A 20,487-nucleotide genomic window follows, 5' to 3' on the forward strand; every position below is an offset into this window, starting at 1 on the left:
GTAGTAATGAGATTTTTTTTTTATGCAATCCATTTAATTTTAGCTATTTATATCCAATTATAGTATATTACATCCCATATAAAATTAATATCATGATTGTTACTACAAGAAAAAATATGTGTGGTTTATTTGTGTTCCCCAAACACAGTGGAAAACATGATGATACTGGGAATTTTACACATCATTGCATTCTGAAATGTTTCAGATCGCAATACTTAATTTCACACATTGTTTTCTTGTATAGCGAGATTAGTGTGTGAACTGTCCACTTCTTCTAGAATATTGCTGGACAAGTTAAAGTCTATATTTTTATAGCAATTTACCAGAATAATGATGCATCCATTTTAATGGCACAGATGTTTGAAGGTAACTCTATAGCCCCCTTGACATTTGTTCCTGCCATGGTAACTCAAGTGCGCACGTTCAGTGACCAAGTGCTCTCATGTGTTCATGTACTTGTGTAGAGTACGTTTCAGCCTTAACTCATCCTCATGCCATCCCAGAAGTGTATGACTTTCTTTTTTCTTCAGAACACAAATGAATATTTTTAGAAGAATATTTCAGATCTATAGAGCCATACAATGTGAGTGAATGGGTACTGACATTTTGAAGGTCCAAAAAGCACATAAAGGCAGTGTAAATGTAATCCATAAGACTCCATTGGTTAAATCTATATCTTCAGAAGTGATGTGATGGGTGTGGGTGAGAAACAGTTTAAAATGTAAGTCCTTTTTTACTATAAATTCTCCTCCCTGCCAAGAAGGTGGCAATATGCACATGGTATACAAATTGAAAAAAGCAAAAGAAGAAAACATTGAAAGTGGGGATTGATTGTTAAAAAGGATTAAATATTGACCTGTTTCTCACACACACCTATCACATTGCTTCTGAAGACATGGGTTTAACCACTGTAGTCATATGGATTACTTTTATGCTGCCTTTATGTGCATTTTGGAGCTTCAGTATTTTGGTCACCATTCACTTGCATATTAGAAATAGAAATATTCTTCTGAAAACATACTTTGTGTTCAGAAGAAGTAAGAAAGTCATTTTGGGATGGCATGAGGGTCAGTAAATGATGAGAGGATTTTTTAATTTTGGGGTGAACTATCCCTTTAAGGACACTATTTTGGCACTTTGTAATTCCAAAAGATGACATATTTTTGTGTGTATGTGATTCAGTCATAATAAACACTCATGCTGTAGGCTACATGCTACTCGGCATATTTGAGAATGCATATTACAGAGCATTACATAAAAACTAATTGTGTACTAATAACTGCATAAACACAAAGTGATGCTCACTTTTAACGGGTATGGCAGGAGTGCTCTGCTGTCCCCTGCTGTTGGCTGGTGCTCGGAGAAGCGCTCGCGCAGTGGGCGACTGCAGTTCCTGAGACCTAATCAAACGGAACGTTGACCACGGCAAAAATGTGACGATGGGGAAATGCTTGATACCAAATGACGGATTAACGTGTCGGTAATTTTCAGTCAATATTTAAAAAATAACAAAACAGAAGAGAAGTATGGTAAAGAAGATGCTAAAGGTACGTCAGGAATTGAGCGCGAGAACGTTGATCGCTCTCAGATGCTGATGATGGTCGCGCGACCTGCGTGATTTCCTCCTGCTGGTAATGATGCTTTTACATTCAGATGCAACTACAAACACGCGAACGGCTCACAACGAAACACATCCCTAGAATATAATTTTATCGATCTAGCTGTATTTATAAACCGTATACCATCATATGTATTGAATATAAAGATGCACAGGGACTTAAATTAAGATATACGTTATCACATAAATGCAATGTCTTTATTCCCGATTATTTTAACGAGGCAAGTGTATTGTGTACGGTGTATTTTTGATGTGTAGTGGGCAATCCTCACGTTGAGTCACGTCAAAGCGCGCGCGCTATCGTAATGTAAAGGTGCGGTGTTACTTCTGTCATCTACAGTGGGCCTATATTCATCGAGCACTCCACAGTAACACTGAAAGATGCGATTAGACTACCAAAACGAGTGGAATGATTTGAAGCCAGAAGTTATAACGTCAGCAGGAATGACATAATGCTTTCGACCGGTCCGCTAGCTCAACACTGGAGTGGATTCATTGGCTCAGCTGAATGATGGATACAGAGAATAAATGTGAGTTGATGGCCAATGTAATGCTTTATGTTGACGATGTAACAATAACAATAATTCAAATGGCATAATATCCAGTATTAACCTGTATTTACACAGTCATTCTGTTGACTGTTCAGAATGCTTCACTCGCTGCCTGTTACTATTAAGTGGTCCCTTAGTAGCACTTGTACCATTAACTCGCCTTTGAAGACACTATTGTCATTCATAATCAGCGCTTGTGTGCGGCAAGGGAAATGAAATGCGATTTTGTGATTCAGAAAAGTAGGATTAGTTTATTTTTGCCTGTCTTTGAGTTGGGGGAGGGGGGTATTTCCCCAGATGTCAACATCTGAATGTCTTTGCAGGAGCTTCCTGGTTTTGCATCACCATATCTGAGTTCCAGCCAACCTGACAGGTGAGTTGTGTTCGAGAGTTTCCTTCCGAATGAAGGTATGTACAGTGAGGTTGCAGTCATATAGATGAGTCATGTACTGTAAGGGAGTGCTCAATGTCCATTGATCAAAGGGATGAAGAACACTGTTTCAACCCTGAATGAGAAGAACACAATAAAAGTGTGATAGATAGGAGTAGAGGAATTGTTCACCCCAAAATGAAAATGGTCATCAAGATGTCGTTCCAAACCCGTATGACTTTCTTTTTTATGTAGAACTCGAAAGGAAATATTTTGATTTTTTTTTCTTTTATGCTACGAGCAGACAGTGACTATGGGCTGTTATGATGCCCCAAAATGTTCCAGAAAGCAACATAAACGTATCATAGTCCATATAGCACATGCACTATATTCCAAGTCTTCTGATGCCATGCGTTAGCTTTGTTAGGAACAGACCGAAAAGTATGGAAGCCCTGAACTGCACTGTGAAAAAAAATACATTCACTAGGTGAAATTTATTTCAGGTGTCATAGTGCCTTCCTAAAGCCTATGTCCTACAAATATAGTTTTTTATTTTCTATCAAATTTTTGTTTTCTAAAATTTGTTTCTCTCTCTCAAAACATATATTTTTTTCTATCTAGAAATTGTTTTTCTTTTTAAGTTTTTTCCTTACTAGCTAACAATTAGCGTCCGGTACCAACCTCGGCCACCAGGTGCCACTATCAGTAAGCATTAACTCTTATTCTTACAAGGTGACAGATGACAGCTTTTGTACTTGATCTGTTCATATATAGTTGTATAAAACTCTAACAAGAACGTTTTGCAAATCTTAAGGAAAGAAACATGTACATTATAATGCTTGAGAGCCTACTAACACATGAAATCCCACAGTTAAAAGAGTCACCCTTTTAAACACACCACTGAAAATAGAGCGAGACGTGTCTCAATGGTCAAACACATGTGCCAACACATTTAAAAAAGCACAATATCAATAGTAGCATCAATATTCCTGGTGGTTAATGTCATCAAACAATCAGAAGTAACTCCCGTTGTCACACTTGACAACAATAAACCACTGACTTGACTTGACAATGAATGGTACAGTATCTCACAAAAGTGAGTACACCCCTCACATCTTTGTAAATATTTGATTATATCTTTTCATGAGACAACACTGAAGAAATTACACTTTGCTACAATGTAAAGTAGTGAGTGTACAGCTTGTATAACCGAACGCATTTTGTGTTTGATGATGCTGTTTTGGTTAATGTTTACTATCAATTCACAAGGGATAAGCCATGTGTGTAAAAATCGCAGGCATGGGTGTGTCTACAGCATTTACACACTGCTGTCATGCGCAACTGACCTATTGGAACATATATGCTGTGCTGATTAATTATGCAGGAAATATTAAACATGAGCATATACTGTATCTGTGATTATTAGGAGAAATTGATCGGAATATCTGGTTTTACAACAGAACTGGTGACATTAATAATCTTGTAATCTTGCATTACACTCTTGAATTAAAAACATGGAGAATCCCTTCACATTATGAAACCTTTGTTATATTTAAAGGGCTCAAAGACTGAAAAGTGTAGATTTACAGGCTTTTTACTAACATGTCTATTAATATTACCAAAGGGTGATGTTCACCAGGCATTTTACATTAGGTAAAACATGCTGTAATTTTTACCGGCTTGGGAACGCGCAGTTCGGAATAAGTCCAGAAAATTACTGACATGACCGATTCGCACAAGATTGAAATTATTTGAAGCTCTGGTAATTATTACATTACCCCACGTCCCCATATAAAACTAATCCCATCCAAATATGGCTTAAGACCTATTTCACCTAATGAAATTTGTTTTTCACAGTATGGTTCAGGGATTCTGTAGAAAAGTAAGTCACTATTTACTGAAAATCTTTCTTTTTATGCTTCCATATTATTAAACTTGTTGTTTCTCAACTGACGCTTCACTAAAAAGGCCAAAAACGATTAATCAGCCGATTTATAGAATGTAAAAAAATTATTCTTAGTCTTTCCTTACAATGACTGGCACAAAATGAATAAAATATCAGATGCAGATAATTCTACAACCAAAATCCCAATAATTACCAGACAAGATAAAGATTTTGTGCTTAACACAGGACTTTTAACTATAAGCAAGCCTGAAAATCACATACTTACTTTGGGACTCTTATTTTGATATTGAGGAGACGCAGGTACATTAAAATGCTCTATAGTGCAGGACTTATTTTGAAATTAAAGAGATTTGGCTCTCCTATAATGCTGTAAATTAAAGTATTTACCAAATAAATCTTTTTATAAGCCAGAACTGTTTATTATTATTATTATTATTCACAAGATATTAAGTTGGAGACACAATTTATGTGCTGACGGGGGCACATTTCCATATAGTTGCATTTTTCTCTGCATACCCTCTCTTCAATTCAGAACACTTGATTTATTTAATCAAAATAACAAAATTTCCAATGGAGTGAGGATAAATATATGGATGAATATTGTCAGTGATGGAAGACTTTAGAACTTTATAATCCTCTGGAGGAGGAACATGGAGGAATTAAAAAAACTATCGGCATGATAAATTGGTAAATTGCGCAGAACCCATAGCCACGTTCTACGCACGGTTTACTGTCAGGGACTATATCTTCTAATGGAAAGATAGCATTTCATGATTTTACTTAAAAAATGAAATTTTCATTAAAATTCATGGCCGTAATATTTTTATTATGTGGTAATTGTTTTATTAAAGCAATAAGGCACTGGGTGATTGCCATATTGTGGCATGAGGGGCGTGGTCATGTGTCAGTCTGCGGAAGAGGGAGAGTGGTAAGGCTCGTCACCTGGGTTGTAATTATCACTTAACACCTGTCTCTCATTATAGTGATGGCAGAGGGAGACCTGATATGCATGCCAGCGTGTCAGAGAGGGGAGAGAGTGACCAAGAGAGTACGACAGCCTCGAACCGAGAGAGAGAGAGTTTATTACTTCAAGTGCTTTCATTTATTTACCATCTCTTTGTGGTCGATGGTAACTGTCCCTCCATGGTTTGAGGAGGTTGAGGTGGTAGATTTGACGTGCCCGTCTCCTATCCATTTGCCTAACCTCATAATCGAGATCTCTGACTCGTTGTGTGACCTCGAAGGGTGGGAAGCAATACAAGCACTTTATCTCTCTGTGCGAATTCCCGCATGCGAGCGCCCCTGTCGTACAGTCGCCGTTGTCGTTCTTGCGCTTGGAGCAAATTCTCCTGTGTAATCTGCCTCAAAGTGTGGAGTTTTTTCTCTAAGGTCAAGTACATATTGAATTTGGTTTTTACTATTCAAAGGTCCTTCCTCCCAAGCTTCCCGGATGATGTCAAGCACGCCGTGCGGCCGGCACCCATACAGAAGCTCAAATGGGGAAAACCCTGTGGAAGCTTACGGGACCTCTCGTACTGCAAACAGCAGGGGTTCGAGCCACTTAGCGTCTTTGTGTACGAGCTTACAAATCATGTTTTTTAAGGTCTTATTAAAACGTTCCACCAACCCGTCGGTTTGCGGGTGATAAATGCTGATGCTAATCGATTTAATACCTAATAATTCGTTTAGTTTGCGAAGAGTATGTGGCATGAACATTGTGCCTTGATCAGTGAGGATTTCCTTTGGAATCCTCACTCGGGAGATCATTTTGAAGAGTGCCTTCGCAACACTACGTGCTGAGAAGTTGCGCAGGGGTACCGCGCACTGCTTCCGGATATCGCGTTGCATAGTCCACCAGAACTAATACAAAGCGATGGCCGTATGCAGTCCGCTCTAATGGCCCGACGAGGTCCATGCCAATTCTCTCAAAGGAGACCTCGATCAATGGCAGATGGCGCTTTTGGGGTGGCCGGTGGATTCATCAGCTGACATTCATGGAATGCCGCACACCATTTGCGTATGTTGCCATGAGTGCCCGGTCAAAAGAAACAGCCCATTATACGGTTCAAAGTTTTTTTGTTACCTAAAAGGCCAGACAATGGGTTATAGTGAGCCACCTGGAAGAGTGTTTCCGATGGCTCTTTGGTACAGCTGAGTTGTATTCCTGTGTCCTACGTCACTCGATACAACCGCTCTATGATAATAGAAAAGTACGGGTATGTGAGCACAACATTAGGCTGGAGCTTTTGACCATCAATTAATTTAACTTAGTCAAAGACTGTTCCAGAGGAAAATCCCCCTCAGGGAAGACCCCAAGAACGGGAATTTCCTCGTCTGCATCATTATGACACAGAGCCGAAGTTGATGGCCCTGGCACATAGCATCGCTCGACACTATTTTGCAGGACCCATCCACACATTACCCTCAATAGATTTTTAAAGCCAGGCCAATTGGTTCCCAAAATTAGTGGATGGGTGAGGCAGGAATTAACCAAAGCCTCGACTCTATGCCTTTTCCCCTGAATCTTATCTCAATGGTAACCACCGGATACTTGTGAATGCACACACCTCACCCTCACCCATTTATTTTTTAAACAAATGCCCAACCTTGCACCAAGCGTTAGTGGATCAAGGTTTGAGAACAACCTGTATCCATCAAAGCTTGATGTGTATCCTCTTTTACCCTTACCTGTATCCGATATGCCCCTGCCCGAAGCTCAGGGACCGGAAAAGCTGCCAACTCTGCTCCAGGGTCTGACTGACCCGATGCTGGATGGCCTTCTTCAGGTGGTTGAAGTCAAGGAGGCTGGCGGCAGGAAGTTGCTGAGCCGCTAGCTGCGCCTCCCCGGAGAGTAAGGGCAACAGGCGAGCCACCCTATGATCGGGAGGCCACCCCCAAATCTCTGCTGTTTTCTTGATCAGGTCGAGGAAGGCTTCCGGATTATCGTTTGGCCCCATCTTTATTAGTGCCACTGGTGGGGTAGGCTCTGGGGAGGTAGCAGCGCCAGCCCCATCCCTGGTGATCAGGCTCTGGAGCACCTGCCCGTCCTCCGCTTGTGCCTGGAGCAGGAGTTGGAAGCATTGTTCCTGTTCCAGACATACCTTCATGAGGGCCTGGTGCTGGTTTTGCTTGGATGCTGGTGAGGGTCTTGAAGACTTCGCCCAGCAGTGAGGACTCCATTATGGCGTTCACCTCCAAAGCCGGATTTTCAGCAGTCCTTTTATTCTTCTCTCTTTAAGCATATTATCGATGGTAACCATCGATCACAAAAAAATGGTAAATAAATAAAAGCACTTGAAATAATAAACATTCTCTCTTTCGGTTTGAGGCTGTCGTGCTCTCTTGGTCACTCTCTCCCCTCTCTGACGCTCTGGCATGCCTTTCTGGTCTCCCTCCACCATCACTATAATGAGAGACAGGTGTTAGAGATAATTATGACCCAGGTGACAAGCCTTACCACTCTCCCTCTCCCGCAGACCAACACATGACCAGGACCCCATGCCACACATATGATTTACTTCAGCTTTAAGGTACGAGAGGCTTTGCGATATTGTAACAGCGCCCTTCAGTCGTGACTATATTCACAATATAGCTCAGCATCTCTACCTTATTGCTTAACTAAATCATAAAATGTAATGTCTGATATTTAAAACACTTTGAGTAGCTGCATTGCCACTGGATGTTTTTGAATTTGAAAATATCTGCTGACATATATTAAAATGCTTGCTTTTGATTTTTGTTGTTAGTTTGAGTTGCAGCTTCATAACGATTATTTTACAGTCCTTGGTTAAGCTGTGGTATTAAATGGATCTTTTGTGTTGTATAGAATGATTGAGGAGGGAAGTAAAAGCAGCAAGTCCATGGTGGAGAAAAGACAGCTCTTCATGGAGATGAGTGAGTTGCTTTTAGAGTTAACAACAGCCCTGAACATTTACTGCACTATGCATTGCACACACACACACACACACACACACACACACACACACACACACACACACACACACACACACACACACACTGTCGTGTTTCCATGTTTTATGGGGACTTTCCATAGACATAATGGTTTTTATACTGTACAAACTTTATATTCTATCCCCTAAACCTAACCCTACCCCTAAACCTAAACCTCACAGAAAACATTCTGCATTTTTACATTTTCAAAAAACATAATTTTGTATGATTTATAAGCTGTTTTCCTCATGGGGACCAACAAAATGTCCCCACAAGGTCAAAAATTTCGGGGTTTAATATCCTTATGGGGACATTTGGTCCCCACAAAGTGATAAATACACGCTCACACACACACACACACACACACACACACACACACACACACACACACACACACACACACACACACACGAACAAACACATTTATGGTACACACACATACACAGAGGCCTTGTTGAATACTTTTCACCCTACACACTGCCACAGGCCAGGCAGAGACAAGTGTCTGTTGATGGAAAACAAAACTGATTTTGAGCAAACCCCAAAACTTTTCCATGAAAGAAAAAAACACTATTTCATCTAGGAAGGACAAACATTATGTATTGTAGTTGGTTTAAAGGTTCATAAAGGGTGTTTGAATATGTTTGCACATGTTGTAGTTCACTGATTACACCCCTTTAAGGACCTTGGCAACTTGAAAGGGACAAAATTAAGTGATGCATGCCATTTTCACCAGGGGCACAAAACTTTGATGTGATTCGTCTTTCAACATACAGGACGGCATGCAAGCTACGATTTGTGCAGAAAAGATGCAACCGTAAGTACGGTCTTCTTTTCTCCTTTTTTTAAAAAAGCATTTTAAATGGGCTTTGGATAGTCCATTTCTTCAAATGCCAATGTGTGTGTATTTTGTTATGTATAGTGTTAGTCTGGTATCACAAAACAATTTGTCAGTTGTATTTTAGTACATGAAAAACTGTTCTAACAACCTAAACATATTTAATGACCTCATTGGTTAAAACGTATATACACAGAAAAGTTTCTTGCACAAAATAGCACATTCCCTGTTTCTAAGGCCACCAAGAGTCTGTGATTTATTATTTATGAACAGTGTTGGGTAAGTTACTTAAAAAAGTAATCCACTACAAATTACATATTATTTCTCTGAAATTGTGATTAGACTACTTCAATAATTACTTCATAGGAAAAGTAATCACATTACTAATTATTTTACTTTTAAGTTACTTTCCAAAACACTTTACATCTCAACAAATTCAAAATAATGTCTATATTTCTTCCTTGTTCATTGTTACACAAGTCATACACTCATAATATTTATGTATTATTCATAAATAATATATTAGAAATAAGCATTACCCTATAATGTACATAAAATTAATTAAATTAATTGAAAGTCAGTAACTGTAATCTGATTACAAGAATTTAAAATGTAATGCATTTCACAATTTTTTTACTAAAAAGTAATTAAATTACAGTAACTAATTACTTTAAAATTGGATTACACCCAACACTTCTGTGAACTTCTGTGTGAAAAATTTCACATGCAGGTTTTGTGCGCTAATGCATATTGCGTGTGTACTGTGTCATGCTTAGTGATTAAGAACCAATATCTGTTTCTTAAACACTTTCTATTGTAGTTCACCTGGTGGATGTGTGGAACATGATTGAAGCCTTTCGTGACAATGGGCTGAGCACGTTAGACCTCAACACCGAGATTAATGTGTCACGCCTGGAGACCATTTTGTCCTCCATCTTCTACCAGCTCAACAAGCGGCTGCCCACCACTCACCAAATAAATGTGGAGCAGTCCATCGGCCTGCTGCTAAACTTCATCGTGGCCACTTATGACAGGTGTGTTGTTAGCGAGGGAGATTTGTTTTTCTCACAGGTTTAAGCCTTGTGGCAGTATGTGCCTGAAAACCTGATGGATGAGTCAAATGTATTGTCAAATTGTAAGTGTTTGGAAGACATACAGTGTCCACTGAGTAAGCTTTAAAAACACAATAAAAGTAACATAATGATTATTCTAATTAATATTATAATGCAAATTTTTGTTAAAATATTTTCTCTTAACCCAGCTTGAATGCAGAGACAACTATAAGCAAGCCATTAATACGTTGATTCCCCCTAAAAGTGGAAAAATTGTGGCTCTGTTTCACTATTAAAAAACATTATTCTTTTCATTTGAGCAGCACAATTGTGTTTGTCTTAAACATGTTAAAGTCTTAAACATGTTAAATGGTATAATAAAAGTCTTAATTGTCATTTGAAGAGGTCTTAAATCTGGGGACAGAGAGACAGGAATCACGATATGGCCTAATGTGATTAGTAACCTCCAAACAGTGTTGACAACTAGTTTCAGTGGAAAGTAGCAAAAGCCAGCACCTCAATCCGGGTGGCAGAGGACAAGTCTCAGTTGCCTCCGCTTCTGATATATTTCTATAAATACTTTCTGTTTATATTTCTAGCATTGTATAGCCTTCATTCCTCAAAACAATGATTGACTGTTTCTTTTTTTTGCTATTTTTGACCTAATATTGACCTTAAGTGTGTACTCAGACTAGGCAATCAGTACTGTACCTGATCACATTTGACCCCAAAAGTCCAGTTCGTTTGACTAGTGTGATTGCTCTGTACCATGTCTTGGCCCTCTTGAAGAGGTGGTCTTGGGCATGGTTCAGTTGACTCAGGCACGGTACGCATCTAGTGTGATCGCTAACGTGACTGAGCACAGAACTCGAAACATAACTTCAATGATGCTACTGGGCAAAGGGATCAATTTGGTCTATGGCATAGGTGCAGTGTTTACTGGAAATTTGGGCAGATGAGAGTATACAGGAATAACTGGATAGAACACACAAGAACTACGAGATATTTGGTAAAATTTGCGACTATCTTTGTGCTCGTGAATACCAAAGAACCATTGAGCAGTGATGTGACAAGCTGAAAAAACTGCGGGTTCAGTATCTGAAGGTACGGAATGCACTCCGTAAATCTGGCAGCTCGTCGGACAAAAATGATACATTTCAGTGGTATAATCATGTCAACAATTAGGCATGTGAGATGACCGTTTGTATCCGCACCCCAAACGACTCAAAATAAGCCACAAAGAAACGTTACAATGATGGACTCTATTGTGCTCTGCGAGAGTGCTTTTCTTCCTGTTTCTTCAAAACAAAAAGTCACATTGTAATGACGTAAGCGCGCTCAGGCCTGGAACGTTAAGTGCAATGTGAGTGCAGGGGAGGGGGGAAAATTGTGCTTGGCACGGTATAAGGCAACCGGGCCTAGTGTGAGTACGCCCTAAGACATGCCAGTCTATTGCATACTGTGGCAACTCAAAAACAAACACAAAGACAATGTTAAGCTTCATTTAATGAACCAAACAGCTTTCAACTGTGTATGATTTAATGGCAAGTGATTTTCTAGAACCAAATTAGCAATTTAGCATGATTACTCAAGGATAAGGAGTTGGAGTGATGTCTGCTGGAAATGGGGCCTGTCTAGATTTGATCCAAAATTTCTTTTTTCAAATAGTGATGGTGATGATGGTGATGTTTTTTACACCAGTAATGTCCTGAATATACTTTGTGATCAGTTGAATGCCACTTTGATGAATTAAAGTACCAATTTCCTTCCGAACAGCAAAATCTGTACATTATTCCAAAATGTTGGCTGCCAGTATATGTATAAAATAAATCCATCCAGGTGATGTAAAACACAATAAAAGAGCCGCTTTTGTGTACATGTTTTTTTATATATGTTGTATATCAAGTGTTCCTGTGAACGACACATCGCTCTGTCAGACCAACATGAGAGCTGCGTTCGCTGTTTGGGCCGCACCCACACCGAAGTAGCTCTCATGGGGACAGACTGCCCTCACTGTGAGGACATGAGTCTCAAGATGGAAAACTGCATTGATCTTCCCGGAAGTCCACGACGAGCTCAAAAAGACCTGGCACTCACCCTATTCGTCACACGTCCCGATCACAAAAGTGTACCACATTGTGGATAAGGGATATGCTAAGCTTCCCCCTATTGAAGAGGCGGTCGCAGCCCATCTCTGTCACTTTACTGCTGTGGGATGGAAATCCTGCACCTCCCACCCTTCCAAGCTATGCCAGCATGTCCACATTGGCTGGAAGAGCTTACACAACGGAGGGCTAGGCTGGTCGTTACATAGCATAGCAGTGCTTCAAGTCTTTCAGGCCAAGCTCCTCAAAGATGTGGATGAGCAAGGTCCAAATCCTGACGTGGTTAAAGAGCTCCGCACCACCACAGATCTGGTCCTGCAAGCTTCTAAAGTTACCGTGCAGGCCATCGGAAAGGTGTTGGCCACCTTATTCGACACCACTGTCTCTGCCTCTTCAGAAATGCCTTGGAGGGCTTTTCTGAACTATTCATCGCGGCGCAAATGCAGTCACAAGCGATGAAGCACTTTTTGCACAAGAGAAGTGTTTCCTCTTATCTGCCTTGCTGACGCTCTGCCTCGAAGCAGCACCCGGCGAAACACCCCATTCCCATTGGTGAGACCATGTAAACTGTGGCCCAAAAGGAAGCCTCACCTGCCTCAGTGCAAATCCTGCACCAAAGGGAAAATTCCCCCCGGGCAGCAGGCACGTTCCTAACCGGCACAACGCCGTGAAGAGGAGTCTGGAGCCCGCAGTTCTTCTTGGCCCAGATCCAACGAGCGATTGCACGAGACGCTCACCCATTCTCAAAATGAGGGCTCCATTTCTCTTCACATTTCTCACACCCTACACACTATGTTCAACCGCTTCCCTATGGCGAGCGGCACTCTATCGCTTATAAAGAGTGAACAGATGCACCCACTGTCTCACCACGCAGATGCGTGACAAGCTCTCACAGGTGTGTCAGACTGAGTGAAAAAACAATAGAGCACGGTTATACGCTCCCTGCCACCTTGTTTCAATGCCATTATACCGTCCAGGGTTCCATCACGAGACTCGCCACGGTTACAGGCAGAGATTCACAATCTCCTCTCGAAAGACATAATAGAGATTGTTCCTGACTGACAAACTCACAAAGGCTTTTACAGATGCTATTTTCTCGCTATTCTTAATCTGGCTGATCCTAGATCTGAGACGCTTGAATCGTGCACTGGCAAAATGCCAATTCAAGATCTGAATTGTACCATGCTACAGGCTGTTCTTGAGATTCACATTCGAAGGGATGACAATTCAATTCAAAGTCCGTCCCTTCTGATTGTGTCTGGCCCCGCGCACGTTCACAAAATGTGTTGATGCGGCACTCGTCCCTTTGAAGATGAACGGCATGCACATTCTGAATTACCTTGATGATTGGCTATTACTGGCCCGATCAGAGGTTCCTCTATGCAAGCACAGGGACTTGATACTTCATGATTTGAACAGCGTGGGTCTCAATGTCAATTGTTCGAAAAGCACACTTTCCTCCAGCCAACAAATCTCTTTTATGAGCATTCGACTCGACTCCATGAGCTTGCGTTTGCACCTCACAAGCGTGCATGTCCAGACCATTCACCAGTGTCTGTCTCAGTTCAAACTGGGAAAAGAATTTCCACTGAAGTCATTCAATCGCTACTAACGATGAGATTGGCACACATCATCTCCTCTCCCTTTTCATGACATATGTTCTGGGCCATCTAAACTGCAGAGCGGACATGCTGCCACGCCAGTGACAAATAGCGTGGGAATGGAGACTCCATCCTCAGACAGTTCTGAGGATTTGGAAAATGTTCGGCAAAACGGAAGTCAACCTATTTGCCTCCGCAGAGACAGCCCACTGCCTTCTTTAGCACCCCACGTCCCAATCCCCACTGGGAGTGGACGCATTGGCCCAAGTGGCCGACGAAACACAAATATAAATTTTCCTTCCAGTATGTCTTCTCCACTTTGTCATCAGCAAAGTCAGTGAAAATGGTTCTGTTGGTTGCGCCAATATGGCCCCACCAGCAATGATTTCCGGAAATGATGGCGATATTTGGCAGCCCTCCATGGGAAATACTGCTGAGGAGGGATCTGCTCTCTCTAGCGCAGGGCATGATTTGGCATCCCCAGCCAGAGCTGTGAAACCTACACGTATGGCCCCTGAACGGAGAACAGTGGACAAGCCCGAATTGGCTCAGTCTATAATGAACACCATTTTGCAGGCTAGAGCGGCGTATACGAGATGCCTCTATGCACTAAAATGCCGTGTGTTACTGACCTAGTGAATTGCTCGATAACGAAAATCCTTACATTCCTTCAAGAGTGTTTGGTCACAGGTCTTAACTCCATCAATGCTTAAGGTCTATGTAATGACCATCTTGGCATTTTACACCTTGAACCCCCCTCACCCTGCTACGGTTCCAACATGGGACTTAAATCTGGTGCTGAGGGCACTCACAAGCCCCCTGTTAGAACCATTGTAATCCGTTGAGTTACGTGTGCTCTCTTTAAAGACAGCACTGCTGTTGGCTCTAACCTCAGTCAAATGGGTTGGTGATATACAGGCGCTGTCAGTTGACAGTACATGTCTGGAATTTGGTCCGGTGCTTTCAAAAAGCCACCATCAAACACAAAAAAGGCTATGTGCCTAAGGTGCTTTCCATGCCCATTAAGGCTCAGATAGTGCCTACAGGATTATGTTCTGCAGCAGGACGGTCTTCGCAGAACACATTTGCGAGGTTTTATAACTTAGACCTGGCTTGCATGGCTTTGCGAGTCCTCTCTGTCTAGTGAGCTTACTATTCCAACACCCAGCAGGTGAGTCCGAGTTCCTTGTTACGGGCGGGCTACCTGTTATAATTTTAATACAGACACCTATGTAGGCCACTTTCTAATTTACTCCCACTAAAAGTCACAAGCACTTCCAATAGAATAGAATAAACCTTCCCTAACTCGGTTTATTCTACTCGGTTATGAAGGGGTTTGACTCATTTAACGTAACATGAGATCAAATTAAACTCTTATGATGACGCAGAACAGCACTTCAGTTCGTCCTGACTGAGGAGAGGAAGAATTAAATAGCTCACAGTCCAGCTGCACTCTAAACTTTCCAAACAGCTTCAGGTGATTTAGATTGCAAAGTACGAGGGAATTATAATGCAAAAATAATAAATAAGTTCTGTAAATACAGAAGCACTCTTGTTGTGGAATAAGTGGAGCTGGAGCTGCTGCTCCACTAAAGCAAAACTTGCATGTCGAGAGTCTTTAAAGGAAACACCCCGTCATTACATCTTTAATACAGTTATAATTAATGCGTTATAGCTTTATTAAAGTTCAAATAATACAGAAGCAATTCATCTAAAAAAAAACTACAAACTGGCATTTCTCTGTGCGGTCAGCACCTCTTCTATGACTTACTCCCGATCTAAGGGGAGATATTGAAACTGCACACGGCTGAGGCACACTCTGTCACATGGAAGTTTGTACCTTATCTGAGAATGTTGAATATAATATTACAAATACAAATATTTTAAAATATCTAAAAACCCTTTAAAAAAAAGATGCATTTACCTGAGAAGCAGCATATAAGATATTTATACTTGCTTTTAGAAAATAGATTTTGAATATAAGCATATGTTGTCCTTACTGCACTTGCAGAAGTATAACCAAGTGAAAAATACACTAATATACAAAATACACTTATTACAAAGATAAACCTCACTTAAATTTGAATATTGTGCAGCAAGGCAGCTTGCCTTAGGTTTTAGTTTGCAGTCTTTTGGAAATCAGCCTATGAATGGTGTACTTACAGTTGTCTCATAAGTAATAGACAGATATATTTGCTGATATTGTGCCATTTTGTGATTATCATATCGGCTGATAACTGTACACGCTTAACTAACAGAAGTATAGCACTCCCTTGTATTGATTACAAAGTCTACAAACAGCTTTGTCAGTTGGAAATTTCTGTTTTCAGATATTTTGAATGTTAGTTTATTTACAGTGTGTGCTATAATTAAACTGCATATATTGGCCATCAGCCACCCAGATCTTTAGCTATCCATATATTTGTGGAAAAACCCATATTAGTTGACCACTATTCTCTATTAAAGGGATAGTTTACCCAAAAATGAAAATTCTCTGATCATCTACTCACCCTCATACCATCCCAGATGTGTATGACTTTCTTTCTACACTAAAACACAAACAAAGATTAGAAGAATATTTCAGCTCTGTAGGTCCATACAATGCAAATTGATGGTGACCAAAACTTTGAAGCTCTAAAAAGCACATGATGGCATCATAAAAGTAATCCATAAGACTCCAGTGGTTTAATCCACATCTTCTGAAGCGATCTAATCGATTTTGGGTGTGAACAGTGCAAAAATCCTTTTTCACTTTACATCTTGCTATTTCAGTCTCTAGACACAATCATGATTTCAAGCTTGATTACACTTCCTAGCGCCATCTAGCGGTCTACGAATGTGTCAATCACTAGGAAGTGTAATCGAGCTTGAAATCATGATCACCAAGGAGACTTCTGATGTCAAGGTTTATAGTGAAAAAGGAGTTATATTTTGGTCTGTTCTCACCCAAAACCAATTGGATCGCATAAGACGTTGATTAAACCATTGGAGTCTTTGGATAACATTTATGCTGTGTTTATGTGCTTTTTGGAGCTTCAAAGTTTTGGTCACCAATTACTTACATTTTAAGGACCTACAGAGCTGAAATATTTTCAAAAAAGGTGTTCTGTAGATGAAAGAAAATCATACACATCTGGTATGGCATGAGGGTGAGTATATGATGAGAAAACTTTCATTTTTTGGGTGAACTATCTTTAAACTGGAATAGAAGAAATTATTCAAAAATAGACAAAATGACATCCTCCAACCCTAAAGAAACATCTTGCCTTCATTGTTATTGTATTAGTTGATGATTATGTACAGATATTGTACTACTAGAATTACTGAAAACTACAAATAAGTGCCTATAAGGAGTTTCACCATTGTAGGATGTTTTGTGTGTGAATGTACTATATATGTACTATATATGACCCCACTTGGTCCCCATAATACTCAGAATTAGTCAAACACGTTCTGTTTGCATACACAATTCCAAAACTAAAACTGTGAGAACTTTGATTGGAAGTAAAATATCCTGATGGCTTTTGGTTAAAATTAAATAATTTCAGATTATTTGTTGTTTGTGTTTCAGTGAAGGCCATGGGAAACTCACCGTGTTTGCTATGAAGGCCATGCTAGCTACTATGTGTGGTGGAAAAATACAGGACAAATTACGTTGTGAGTATTATACCTATTAAATAACTAGTCAAAAGTGACTTTACAGAGAGAAAATTAACATTTCTGGCAAATAGAGACGTAAAATTCACTTCATACATAACAATGTCAAAAAATGTAAATACAATTAAAATGTGTGTTGTTTTGTTAGCATTTAACATATATAATTGGTCATCTTGCATCTTTCTCTCTGCTAAATTGTCTGAATTACTCCTTTTAAATATAGGGGGATGCTCACTTTCTATTGGAGTTTGGTGCCCTCTTGTGTACATGATACGTACTGAATTTAAAATTGCATTCTCAAATAAACAGAAAAATAATTCTTATTTGCAATTACAAAAATATGGCAATTACTCCAACACCAAAGTGCTGTTCCATCATATTATCTTAAGGTTGCAGCACTTGCATTTTACCTAAATGGGTTTTATGTCTACTTGATTTTAGGCTTTGGAATGGTAATAAGATGTTTAGTGATGCATATTAACCGTCATTTAAAAATGTGTAATTTCTCAAGAACATTAGGCCTCAAAGACACATTTTTATGTTAATTGCCCAATAAATCCACATAAATTGCATAAGATATATAAATTTAGAGTTAATTTGGGGCATTTTTGTTGAATCAAATGTGCATACACAGCTTTCTGTTAAAATGTCATCTTTCTCTTCTAGATATATTTTCCCAGATATCAGACTCCAATGGGGTGATGGTCTTTGCCAAGTTTGACCAGTTCCTGAGGGAGGTGCTGAAGCTCCCCACGGCAGTGTTCGAGGGCCCTTCATTTGGCTACACTGAACACTCTGTGAGAACATGCTTCCCTCAGCAGGTGAGTACACTAATCTCCTTCAGAGAGCAGCAAGATTCCCTTTAAAATGATTGGAATCTCATTCAACCTGTCTCAAGTCTAAAAGGCTTTCTCTGAGAGTGCCTTATCTGTGCTTTGTCAGAAGAAGATCTTGCTGAATATATTTTTGGATGTGTTGATGGCAGATCCGCCCCCGCAGTACCTCGTATGGTTACCTCTCATGCACCGACTCGCTAATGTAGAGAATGGTACGTACTATTTTGGCAATGCATTTTCATGTTTTAAAGATTGATTTCATATTTTAATGTTTTATTTTTTGTAATTAAAATTAAATTTATATATATATACACTGACGGCCAAAAGTTTGGAATAATGTACAGATTTTGCTCTAATGGAAAGAATTTGGTACAAAGTTTGATTCTCCTGGAAGGTGTAAACAAAGTGTCTCTTTGGTGCTATTGAAAAAATTACTCTGTTTAAAGATTAAAACCTTCCTGACACAGCAACATTGTCTCAAATTTAACTGCCTTCTGCTGTTTCACATGAGCTTGTCCTGTGTGTGTGATACCGGTGATTTCCTACTCACAACCGACTTCAGAAATTGTTATATCTCCCTCTTGTGGTCTCCAAACACTGTTACACCACATTATAAAACAGAATGCCAATTGAGTGAATTGGAAAGCAATCAAATTAGGCTTCTAATTTAAATGTTGCATAATTTCAATATTTAGATGCCTCAAAAATATATTGATAAAATAACGTGCTGATCAATTATCGATAAATGTATATTTATGACATCCCTACTGCATGTGAAGTATGTTCTTCAAGTCTGCTTGTTGGCAATGTGTTGGCAACTCGCAGACTTGAGCACACGCGTGAAGGTTCGTGTACTTGCGTAAAATACATTTCTGGCCAGTGTTTGTTTTTAAGTTCAGCAAACGAAAACAACGCAATAGAAAAACATGTTATTGTTTTGTTTTTTGTTTTTTACACTGTCTTTTTATCTCATCACAGTCCATTCAAAATTTTCATGACTTGATAAAAATATATTGTCTGGCACTGTGGGTTCAGCAGTGGCAGAGTGCCGCCATTGAATAGCGGCGCAGGAAGCACTACCTAGTTCTATTTCTGTTATTGATAAAACCCTTGTTTATCCCACAGTCTTCCATCCAGTGGAATGTTCGTACTGCCGGAGCGAGAGCATGATGGGTTTCCGGTACCGCTGCCAGCAGTGCCATGGCTACCAGCTTTGCCAAAGCTGCTTCTGGCGTGGTCATGCTAGCGGTCCCCATAGCAACCAGCACCAGATGAAGGAACACTCCTCATGGGTACATCTCTTTAACATGTCACACTGTTATGAAGCAAACTCATGTTATATTACTTACTACTTGCTCAGTATAAATAATGCATAGTACGCATAGAATTATCATTTTTTGTATGTACAATAATACACAGATGACCTGCTAAATTTGCCAAAATGTGTGGTAACAGAGCATACTGCACTGGGTACTCTATCCAATAATATCACCTTTTGATATTCAGCTTCATTCTCTTTACTGATATAATGAAATATTTGTAGTTTATATGTCTACTTTTGAAAGGCCATCAATGGAGAATGATGCTTTTTGCCTGCAGAATGGTGTAGTTATGGCATCAACCAGTAGGGGCTAAGTGGTCCATATATATATATATATTAACCAGCCAAACTTGAGAATTCTGTATGCAGCTATTCACATAATGTGTTCATGAGACAAACAAAATAAGTGAGGAGAATGTAGTAAATTGTTTCACTTACTAAAAATAAATGTATGCAATTTTCAGTGTACTCTGCATTGTATACTGAACATCATTAAAGGGATATTTCACCCAAAAATTACAATTCAGTCATCATTTACTGTATTTACTCAATTAATTTGCCAGATTTAATTTCTGGAGCCTAATAACTTCCTTTCTTTTGTGGAGCACAAAGAGAGATGTTTGGCAATATGACAACCTCAATCACCGTTCACTTTCACTGTATGAAAAAAAAGCAATGAAA

The 20,487-nt window shown here is 39.7% G+C and overlaps 1 protein-coding gene across 6 annotated transcripts in view; it reads left to right on the forward strand.

Moving 5' to 3' along the window:
- The first annotated feature begins 1,390 nt into the window (after positions 1-1,390).
- LOC127656706 (dystrobrevin beta-like) overlaps positions 1,391-20,487 on the forward strand; it is an 86,167-nt gene continuing 67,070 nt past the window's right edge. For 4 of the 6 annotated variants that reach the window (XM_052145162.1, XM_052145156.1, XM_052145159.1 and 1 more), the window contains exons 1-10: positions 1,391-1,631; positions 1,959-2,148; positions 2,493-2,542; positions 8,272-8,339; positions 9,133-9,213; positions 10,055-10,268; positions 17,564-17,649; positions 18,316-18,470; positions 18,592-18,697; positions 19,611-19,777. In XM_052145162.1, the coding sequence (XP_052001122.1) occupies positions 8,273-8,339; positions 9,133-9,213; positions 10,055-10,268; positions 17,564-17,649; positions 18,316-18,470; positions 18,592-18,697; positions 19,611-19,777 (876 nt within the window). In that variant the 5' untranslated portion in view covers positions 1,391-1,631; positions 1,959-2,148; positions 2,493-2,542; position 8,272. The remainder of the gene's footprint in view (positions 1,632-1,958; positions 2,149-2,492; positions 2,543-8,271; positions 8,340-9,132; positions 9,214-10,054; positions 10,269-17,563; positions 17,650-18,315; positions 18,471-18,591; positions 18,698-19,610; positions 19,778-20,487) is intronic. The other 2 variants (XM_052145160.1, XM_052145158.1) reach the window with 2 other exon arrangements.

The sequence above is a fragment of the Xyrauchen texanus genome, chromosome 16 (genome assembly GCF_025860055.1).
Source record: "Xyrauchen texanus isolate HMW12.3.18 chromosome 16, RBS_HiC_50CHRs, whole genome shotgun sequence".
Lineage (NCBI taxonomy): Eukaryota > Metazoa > Chordata > Actinopteri > Cypriniformes > Catostomidae > Xyrauchen > Xyrauchen texanus.